General features: G+C 34.3%; 1 protein-coding gene across 1 annotated transcript; it reads left to right on the forward strand.

Moving 5' to 3' along the window:
* Positions 1 to 2,669: 2,669 nt before the first annotated feature.
* Positions 2,670 to 9,071, forward strand: LOC128638084 (prolactin-like). The gene is made up of 5 exons (XM_053689946.1): positions 2,670 to 2,700; positions 3,890 to 4,071; positions 7,063 to 7,167; positions 8,565 to 8,726; positions 8,883 to 9,071. Exons 1-5 carry the CDS (start codon positions 2,670 to 2,672, stop codon positions 9,069 to 9,071), a joined length of 669 nt encoding a protein of 222 aa, XP_053545921.1.
* The last annotated feature ends 2,348 nt before the right edge of the window (positions 9,072 to 11,419 follow it).

Raw genomic sequence — 11,419 nt, forward strand, 5'->3', positions numbered from 1 at the left:
TTTTAAGTTAACCTATCTCATTTCCAACACTGAGCAATCTTAGTCTGAGAGTATAACATGTTATGCAGATGTAAAAATCTTAGAAAAAATGCCTCCTTGTATCTGGAAAGTCCTTGCATAAAGGGGCAGTAAACTGGAATGTAATATATATCATTTGTGTATTGAGGAGGAAACATTTATGCATGGTTTTAAATATAGAATTTCTACAGCATTGTCAAATAATCATAAATACACTGCTGCTAAAAAAATGTGTTTTTATGGACCCCTGGTCCCATCATACAACTACTACCACACTGAAGTTACAATCCTAAATTGCACAAAGAAATAAAAAACATTTGCTAAATAATTCCTACCTCCTCTGCAAATGAAAGTGATCAGCCGTCTGACTCAGGCACACACTCTACAAACAAAGTGCCAAGTCTGTCTCACACTGTGGATAGTGGTTTAGTGCACACTCAGAAATCCTCTCAAATGCTAATACTTTACTCCTTGTAATAACATTTCCCATACTCAATTAGCACTCTGCTGTAGTACCCACTGGTGGCTGCCAAAATTAAATTTTTTTTTTTTTTTTAAGTTCTTGCCTCATGGGGCCCCCCTAGCCCATTGGGCCCCTGACAGGAGTCACCCCTGTCACCCCCTGATGGCGGCCCTGCAGGTATGCTAGACCTATAATAAAATTACTAAATAAAACATTTGGAGAATGTAAGAGTAGAAAGGCACTGGATTATGAGTGGAACACTAACAGTTAGGCACGAGCGATAAGGGTTTTATTGCGAGTGTTTGGTGCGTTGGGTTTTCCGCTCGTATTACAAGGTGAAAGTAAACACGATCACTTGAGCACCTTCGTGATTTACGCTAAAATGATTACTGCATCCTCAGAGCTCTGGTGAACTGCTTTACAAAACAAAAAAGTGTCACAAAACTCTTCAAAAATACATTACAAAGTACAGTTACACTCATAATTATAAAAAATATTGCACAAATAAGCTATAAGGACTCAAAGAAACGAGGTATCAGATGTTAGAAAGACAGGTAAAGGGCTTTAAAATTGAGATACATACATATACATGTCTAAATATGCAAATGTATGTATATATATATATGTGTGTGTGTCTATATAGTTACAGACACATATACACATAAATGCATATATATATATATATATATATATATATATATATATATATATATATATATATAAAAGTGCATTGGAGATCTTAGCAGTTAAGTAGATGAAAGATGTAAAAGGGTATTTATGCAATATTCATATTTAATAAAGTCTTTAACTGAATATTTACTGTAAATATTTCCCACTCCAGTGTTCTTTACATAGGGGAATATGTTCAAAGTATTAATAAATAGATATTCATATATATATATATATATATATATATATATATATATATATATATATATATATCTGTATATATCTATACCTTTATATAATTATATATATACTGTATATATCTATACCTTTATATAATTATATATATACTGTATATATGTATATATATATATATATATATATATATATATATATATATATATATATAGGTATAGATATATATTGTACCAAAATACCATTAGATATATGTAGAAATATTTATGAATAAATAGAACATATTCTGCTATGTGAAGAACATTAGAATGTGAAATATTCATATTTTCATGTCGGGTTAGCGCACTTGAGAATATGCAATCCTGTTTGTGCACGAGTAGGGTGTTAGTATTTTTTTCATCTTTTTCTGCTCCATTGACTTCTATGGGGGAATAGGTTATCATGTGTGCAATATTTTAGGTTCGGCTTTTTAAGCACGTCGGGTTAGTGTACAAGTGAAAAACGTTTACTTTCAACCGAGTGTAACCTGACACACGCAAATAGCTTACTACTAGCGCAGTTAATGATCGAGCAGGAGCGTTAAATAACATTCCACTTGTAATCTGGCCCAAAATGTAATAATAAATAATAATTTAATTTAAAAAAGTGGAGACTTAAAATGGATATAACAGTCAAATTTCAAATCAGTGCAGTTATATTTTTGTAATATATTTTCACTTGCAAAAACAATTCCTTATAAAAGTTATCTCTGCTTTTGTGATGACTTTTAAGGTGCAACTTGATGGCCATACAGCAATGTCCAGTGCACACTCAACCTACACAAATTGATGAACATTTCAACCTATGGCTTATTATTGTATCATTGGCAAGTTGCATGAACTTTAACTTAGCATTGAAGCATTTTTGCTTACAAAAGTATATTTCAAAAATGATTATAATAAAATGTAACGTACTGTGCAGCACATTTTTGTATTAAACATTTATGTCCCCTTAAACAATTATGCCTACTGGATTTTGAAGAGTGTGTGTGTGTGTGGAAGGGGGAGACTTCTGAATCGTGCAGATTTACTATATCCTATGCTTAGCAACAAATTAATTAAAACATTAAAGACAAAGTATTTGCAATTAAAGGCAGCTGGGTTCCTGTCCTTAATATGGATGTGGGGAGAATGAGGTTTCCATGTTTCTGATTACCAGTTAAAGGTCACTATGGTGTACAAGGGTAAATCACATGGTTCATAAGATTGTGGAGGGTATAAAACGGCATGCCTTGTGGACAAAGGAATAAGCAGGTAGGCATAATCATAAGGTAAAGTAGCGCGCAACCATGACTTCTAAAAGAAGAACGCAGTTCACAGGTACTGAATCAATTCTTTAAATAATTTGATAATAACCAGTCTATTAAAATATTTTTATTAGGATTGTCAAATATCTATATTTTTTAAATACATTATAAGTAGAGCAACATTTATTCAATCACACCAGCAAAGTATTTATATACTATAGATATAGCTAAAGCATTATCTAACAAATTGTAATTCTATGTAGAGATTATCATGGGATGCAATACTTTATACAAATAGTTAAAGCAGGCAAAAAGGATTTTTATTTGGTCCCATGAAAGATTGATTGATTATATTGTCTCACCATTGGAATACATTAAAAGGACCGTCAAGTCAAAATTAAACTTTCATGATTCAGATAGAGCATTACATTTTAAACAACTTTCCAATTTACTTCCCTTATCAAATTTGCTTTGTTCTCATGTTATCTTTTATTTTAGAATAAAACTAGGTAGGCTCATAAGAACTCAGGAGTGTGCACATGTCTTTTGTACTCTATGAAAGCAGTGTTTGCCAACAATGTTGCAAAACACTGCTGCCATAGAGTACTAAAGACATGTGCACACTCCTGAGCTCTTATGAGCCTACCTAGTTTTACTCTTCAATAAAGATACCACGAGAATAAAGCAATTTTGATAATAGAAGTAAATTGGAAAGTTGTGTACAATTGCCTGCTCTATCGGAATCATGAAAGTTTAATTTTGACTTTACTGTCCCTTTAAATATTTTAAAAATCTTGCTACAAGATACAAAAAAGGTTAAAATAACATATCTAGCCAGCTTGAGATTTTCATAGAACCATAACCAGATACTACTGGAATCCTAATATTTCATAGGGATTTGTTAATTTTTTGCAGATAATTCAACACAGGGATTGAAAAATTATACAAAAAAAGATAACTGAGAGGTTCTTCATACAATACTCTGATTTAATTTCCAGCAACTAAAATATTACTGAGGCGTAACACCAGTACCCATGTAATATACTGTAGGTACCAGTGTTCAGAAAGCATCTGCTTAGGAATTGCACAGTAAGGAGCAGTTATTGCTGTATTCTTATCAAAAAATAATAAATAATAGTAATTCAATTACCAAGATAGAGCAACTATGCAAAATCTGCTTTCTTTAAATTTTCCATAGCAGTTCAAACCCTATGTGTATTAATGACATGAAAAACTTCTAACTGCTTTCTTAATCCTTTCAGGTATCCTGCTGTTTGGACTCCTTATGTCAGATAGGTTTGTGATGAGAAAGATTGTGTCCTCTGCCCCTGTGTGTACTCCTGGCAGTCACCATTGTCAAGTCTTGTTAAGTGACCTGTTTGACAGAGCAATAAGACTTTCCCACTATATTTACTCTCTATCCTCAGATATGTTCGAGGACTTTGTGAGTATTACAAATATTATGTATGTTTTGAATGACTGCTTACAAACTAATGTAAACTATGACATATTCCTTTAACTGAATACAACGCTGTCCATGATGTCCTGGGGTCAAGCAGTACAAACACTAAGTATAATGTATTATCTACCACATGTCTATCATTATGTTGTCTATATAAAGGAGATGCTTTAGAGGTCCAACTGAAGATGCCACAAGATAGTTAATACTTTTTAATTCTTAAAGGGGTATTACAGACAAACTAAAAATGAACGTCAATACCTTTCAGTTTTGAATAGAAGCATTTTTGCTTGTATTAGCAAAAATGTTTCTAGCTAAAGGGACATGAAACATTTTTTTCTTTCATGATTCAGATAGCGCATGACATTTTAAATAACTTTCCATTTTATAATTGAATTCTCTTTGTATTCTTTGTTAAAAACTATACCTAGTTTGGGCTGGAAGCTGTTGATTGGTGGCTGCACATATATACCTCTTGTCATTGGCTTTCAGCTAGCTCACAGTAGTGCATTACTGCTGCAATAATCTAAAAGATATAGTCACCACTAATGCAATACAAGGCAGTGCCATCATTCTGAGCAGACACACTGTTTAAAAAATAATGGTGCACTGAGCATATCTAGATAGTTTTTATTAGAAGCATTTGTGCTAATACAAGTGTATTGTAAAAATGCTGCTATACAAATTTAAAATGCATTGATGTGCTTTACAGCTTAGATTTGCTTTAAAAAAGTCACATAAATCAGAAATTATCCACAACCTAGTACATCTTACCACATCCTAGGTTTAAAATAATATTTCTTCAGTGTCTTAGGCTAACAAAAGCAGAAAAGGCTTTAAATAATGTTGTGTTTATATGTCTAATTTATGGGGTCTATCACAATACTTTACAAAAATGTATCAAATAATTTATCTACAAAAATTCTTATAGACTTTAATAATGATTTTCTGCAAAATTGTTCATTTTTATTATTGCTTACAGAATATGTTCATGTTTTCATTTGACTATTTGATGCTTGTAACACAATTTGATCCTTTTGAAACACAATTATACAATAGATTTAGATAAAGTTGCAGAGTTACTTTCTGTCTGCGGTTCCTCCCCCCAGATGGTTCTTCAGAGTTGTGGTCAACCCAAAGCACACATTGTGCTGTAATGGTTTCAACTTAAATCAGTTTTACTTCTCTTTTTTCGGGTTAAAAAAAACTTACGAAAATTAATAGTGCAGGAAACAAAGTGAGTAAAGTCCTTTTAACTGGGAAGCCTATGGGACTGGTTCTCAAAAACTCACAAGCATGGAAAGAAATCATCAACTTATTCTACTGAGCATTATATTGTAAAGTAAGTGTCTCTCATTAAAATAGAGCATATTAATAAACTTAAATAGAACAAGAGGTGCCTCATCAAATCAGAATAAAGAACAACTCACAAAACAAAGGCCAGTGTTGCTTGTGGAATAGGCTGAGATGTTGTAGTCAAGACTATACTCAGGACATCTCTGTACATAGTAGTAGGCTCCACCTCTAGATATAGATATCCAGTCAATGCAGTATGAAGCAAGCCACTCTCAACCCCTCCTGGCACAGGGTGGTAGGCTCCACCTCCTAAATTGTTAGTCATCAACAATAGTTATACCTCTTGTCAATACTGTCCTCTGGGACCGAATCACAGGCTCTGTCTCCCCAAATTCCATTTAGGAACCAACAGCAACAAGTTATAGAAAATGATTCCAATACTTGTAGTTACACAGCCTGGATGCAAACACGTAAGGTAGCAATAGCATAGGATAGATATACGTGCCCATAACAACAGGCTAACATAGCAAAGAAGAGTCAATCAGATAACCATTTCCTCTATTAAAATGTTAAAAAGGTTTATTAAACAGTAGCAATGTGTTCATCAGGAAAACAAGTGCTGTTTATTTTTTTCTATTTCTACAGCTGATCCAGAACGTTTTTTTAGAGTGCTGCCCCTGTGGTGTGAAAATTCCCTTGTCTACTGTTACTGCCTTTTTTTATTCCACATTTATTCAATCCCATATGTATCCTTTATGTACATGCTAGTTGAAGCTTGTATGTGCACCCCCTTGAAAGATACTTTTGTATCTAGCATATTAGCGAGGTAAAAATTGCTTTTAAAACAATACCTGGGGGGCATCGTAATACTGAGGAAGCATCTTATAGAATCTTGCCAGACCAGAGAACTTTAGAGAATCGGGCACTATAAATTTACTTTAACCCTTTCCTGCCGGGGTTAAAGTGTCTACATTGGAACAACTGTTCCGATGTAGACAAATTGAAATTACACGATCGCAAGATTTCAATTATTGGATCGGGTCTGGGGGGTGTCCCTATAACCCTAGGAACGCCCTCCAGACCGCGATCAAATCCAGGAAACGGAGTAGGCTTCAGGACAGCCATTGGCTATGACATTCTATTCCGTCACAACGGAAGCCCAGTGTAATTATGACGGAATAGAACGGCATAACAGCGTTAAAAGGTTAAGATGCAGAAACTAAAAAATATTTTATATATATATATATATAATTTATTTTTTGACAAAGGCCCAGGTGTGGACTGAAACGTTGGTTCTTGTTTTTTCTCATGCAAATAAAAAAAATGGACTCACTTTAAGAGCTTGAATTTTGTGTTGGAATATATGTCTATATAGAAAATAATAGTATATGTAATGCAAGGGAAGTATTTCTTAGTAAATATTCTCCTGTCTAATAACTCAAGTTTGGACCTTGGATTCTTCATACAATGGTAAATCGCAAAGCGTCAAATTTATTTAACAGTTTCTAAAACATTATATATGTTTTAGATGTTGCATGTTCTACTTAATAATGAGCACCTCAGCGCTAAATAATATTATAATTGCAAAATTATAAATAACTGTAGGTTGTCGCATAGAATAAATCAATATTAGCTATATCTAGACATGTAATTTCTGCAGTAATACATTTGTTGTTATAGGAACACCGGTATACTCAAGATTACCATACAATGAGGTCTATGAACGGTTGCCATACTGCCTCACTGAGCACCCCAGAGGACAAGGACCAGGCTTTGCAGATACATGTAAGTATCACATATACTAGCTAAACCTCTTTAACCCTTTAAGGACACAGCTTTCAGTTTGCTCAATTGTTTTATGACGGAAAAATTCCGTCATATGTCCTTAAGAGGTTAATGGGACATGGAAACCAAAAAATGTCTTATGATTCAGGTAGAGCATACGATTTTAAACACATTTTCAACTTCTACTATCAAATTTGCTTAATTCTTTTGATATCCTTTGTTGAAAGAGCAGCCATGCTGCTCCTTAGCCTACCTAGGAGTGTTTTATCAGCAAAGTATGTTGCAATTAAAAATATATTAGTGTACAAGCAATAACGCATAATTGTTATTTTTTTTTAAGTGTATTTATATTTTATAATAAAGGATTTATATTCCTACTTGGTATCCTCCGTTATCCTCCTCCCCCCTTAATTTGCTCTTTTGGCTGTACTATGATATAGAGAGCAGTCCCACCCACTCTCTACATAGGCTTCGTAAGGTCTTTCAAAGGGCTGGACTTCAAGAGTGTCATATGACACACACTGATTGCTTGTTAATTGGAATTGACATAACATTGTAATATAAACATTAGAAGCACTGAAATGAAACAAGAAAGACAGGCGCAGCCCGACTCAAGCATAACAAAATTTAATGGGGCGTAAGTGCGCATAAACAAATGGCTACTTACAAGATATCGAACAGATAAAAGCAATAAAATAACCAATGCGGTATGGAAGTGAAATATACTCCGGACCTAAGATCGAGTGGAAGTCTCTTACGACCATCTTCTCCACCTCAGCCGTATGGTAACCAAGTCTGGAGACAGATGAAGTGAATGCCTCCAAATGATCCGGTGAATGATGTTAAAACTTGAAACTCTACATTTACATAGCTCTTTGACTGCCAGCGCTAAATACCGGTACTTTTGTTAATATAAACATTACTATTGGCGCAGATTAAACCCTTTTCATGGATAGATTTTTTTTAAAAAAAGTACACATATACTTTTTTAATGGCAAAGACTACATATATGGCATTTTCTTGGCTAAAGTTTACCATCACTTTAAAACTGCATGCTCTCTTTGAAACATGAAAATTTACATTCCTGCTGCTGTTTTGTTCCTGTTCTGGAAGCATCTTGGGTTTCCACACCACACCTAAAAGATCCTGATATGGGAGGTTCATTTAGCTGGCCCACTGTCAAAAGGCCAGTCTGCATCTACTAGCACATGAGGTTGCTATTCATTTTGTGAATACATTCTGTTTACAGTTACCATTCAACAAATAAAGGTGGTTCTACACAATGCTGTACCTTCTTACTGTTTTTCAGGTTTTGGGGCTTTCCTTTTTTCCTCTGTTATATAGAATGAGATAAATGTAAATTAAACCAACACACTTTTTTTCTTTCTTCGCATCAGCATGCTGAACTTATGAGCCTTGTGCAGAAGTTACTACATTCATGGAACCAACCCCTGCAGTACTTGGCTTTAGAGGGTCCAGAAGACATGGCAAGGAGAGCGAAAGAGGTTGAGGAACATACTAAGAATCTTCTGGGAGGGGTAGACAGGATTGCTGGAAGGGTAAGCAGTCAAACATCCAACACAAATAAATACAACGTTTATTTTATTTACTCTATGTTATCTCTGCATTTTCACAGTTACCATCATTTGTAGAACTATCGTATATCTCATCTATATGTTGCACAAAACTAACCCTTAATCGGTCTATAATTTTAGATGCAGAGTAATCTGGAAGATGACTCGTACCCACAGTGGTTTGGTCCCATTGAAGTGAGAGCACAAAATGTAGATCCTCAACTACTCTCGTTCTATCACTTACTGCATTGTTTCCGCAGAGACTCAAACAAGATTGACAACTTCTTGAAGATACTTAGATGCCGCATTGTTCATGCAAACAACTGCTAATTGCCAAAATACTATAAAACAAAATGCATTTGTTCAGTGAATAAACAGCTACATTTTTTTGTATTTGTTGTTTTTATGAGCTAGACAACATTAAGAAGTTTATACATGTTCTAGATAAAGATAAGCATATGACTATTAGATTGCCCATCATGCCTCTCAGAAAAAAAATAATTATAGCCTTCTTAAAAAATAAAATATATATATATTTTTTGTGTGTGAATTATACATTTATATATCACCAATTTTGTGCACATAGAAAATGGTTTGAACAACTACATACAAACTTTTTTAAGTTCTCTTGACTGGTTACGTTAATTTTTCTATAAAACAAAGATTTTATTATTAGTTCTGCACTGCATTATTGCCAGTGGTGAACCAAAAATTATAAACATGATAGAATAGAAGCTATTGACGTATCATACCAGAAAAATATTATATATAGCAATATGACAAATTTTACAAAATAAAACATCCCAGCCATAACCAACATTTGTTTCAGATCAAGACCTAATATACTTATACAACATATTCAGTGTTTAATTTCCCTTTAATCCCTTTCTGCCGGTACTTATCTGTTACATCGGAACAAAGTTCCGATGTAAACAAATAAGTAAAAAATTGAAATCACGCTATCGTACATGCGATCGCATGATTTCAATGATCGGATCGGGTCTTGGGAAAGTGCCCCCAGTCCGCGATCCCAGTTAGGAAGCTGTAGCTGTTTCAGTAAAGCAGAACAGCTAGTACGTTCCATGCCGTCCTAATGGATCTAAAGCCCAGCGCTGTTAGGACGGCATGGAACGTCCTAACAGCGTTAAATTTGTGAAGCTATCGTAACCTGTACAATAAGTGTGTGATATATAAAACTTGTAAATGTTACAGAAAGCAATAAATTATATGCAGAGATAATCTTGTCTGTGTGCTTTGTTCACTATGGAAAATTTCATGAGTGGATATTTTGAGATATGTTATTTAAAAAGTGACATGTGGGCTGCAGGGTATCTAAGAATCTAGTAATCAAAGCAAAACGAAGGGATTTGCCAAAGTATAACAACATCCAGAATTTATTGAGACAATGTTAAATTGTCTCAATAAATTCTGGATTTTATTATACTTTGGCGAATCCCTTTGTTTTGCTTTGATTACTGGCTTACACCAGCCGGTTCGCCTTAGTACTTTGCCCTTAGTGAGGTCCAGAGAAGGTCTCTGGATTTCGACTCACTGGGAGCCATTACATGTGGGTAGGAGGAGCAACAGCACGTCAGAGGTCCACAGGGACACCAGCCGCACCGGAAGAGTCTACTAACACTTGGAGAGGCAGAGAGACTGCCCGTGTTGAATGAAGATACCGGTAAGACGGCAGAGGGCTAGTGGATACCAAGGCTACATCCCCACCCAGACGGGCTCCCCTTTGACAGTAACGCCATCTCCCTTAGACACCTAACATGGCTATAATTGCACCAAGCACTTTAGACTTTCATGCTAATAGGAGTCCCTTGGGTTTTTTTTTATTACCTTGTTTGTATCTAAGAATCTAACCAGATAATGCTAAAAATGTTGCATAACAAAGAAATCTGTTGTAACTTATTGTGTCTATAAAACCATCCAGAAGCTCTAGTCCCATATATTATGGTTTAATAGAAATAAATATTTATGACCTTTCACTCAAGGGCAACCACCACTCTAGATTCCCCACAGAACGTTAAGCACAGAAATTATTAGTTTAATAGTGAAGTTTGAGTGTTTGTATGCAGTCAGCATACTCTGTAGATGTGCTCTTATGAAAGATGCAGGTTTCTTTACTATATTAAGTAACATCTTTTTTTAAAAATTATTTTTATTATTGTGAATTTGAACAAGCAAAGTAGACACCCAAGGACAAGTATGCATATTTGCATACAATGTATCACAGTTTTTCCTCGGTTAGGGATGTCAAGACTTTTTTTGAAAATGTCTGCCCAATATGGAGATAATCTTTTTATAAAAATTCTTGAGTGCTCACTGTATATTTTATTCATTTAACATAGATTCATAAGAAATATAATTTAAGTACTAGAATTGCAGTTAAATAAACCAAGCAGTATGGTAGTAGCCAAGAGGTTGAGTGTCAGCAAATTTGTGCCATAAATTTGACAACCCTGCTCCATCTGATCTGTACAGTCCTATGAAAACTACTGTTGAATTATAAACAGAATATTATTCTTACAGCATTACATACTGAAATTTAAATGATAGAATTATAAGTAAGCACCTTAAAATCGCCTGTGGATCAATGTAAATCAAGTTTTTTTTGTTTTTTTTAAATAGAAAGATTTGAAAATCAGTCAAAATTAACATGCCCTTAAACA

Source organism: Bombina bombina, chromosome 8 (genome assembly GCF_027579735.1).
Source record: "Bombina bombina isolate aBomBom1 chromosome 8, aBomBom1.pri, whole genome shotgun sequence".
NCBI lineage: Eukaryota > Metazoa > Chordata > Amphibia > Anura > Bombinatoridae > Bombina > Bombina bombina.

Coding starts and splice junctions, on each gene's coding strand:
- LOC128638084 (XM_053689946.1), top strand. CDS start 2,670: ATGACTTCTAAAAGAAGAACGCAGTTCACAG. Junction 4,072..7,062: donor CAGATATGTTCGAGGACTTT/GTGAGTATTACA, acceptor TTGTTGTTATAG/GAACACCGGTATACTCAAGA. Junction 7,168..8,564: donor ACCAGGCTTTGCAGATACAT/GTAAGTATCACA, acceptor TCTTCGCATCAG/CATGCTGAACTTATGAGCCT.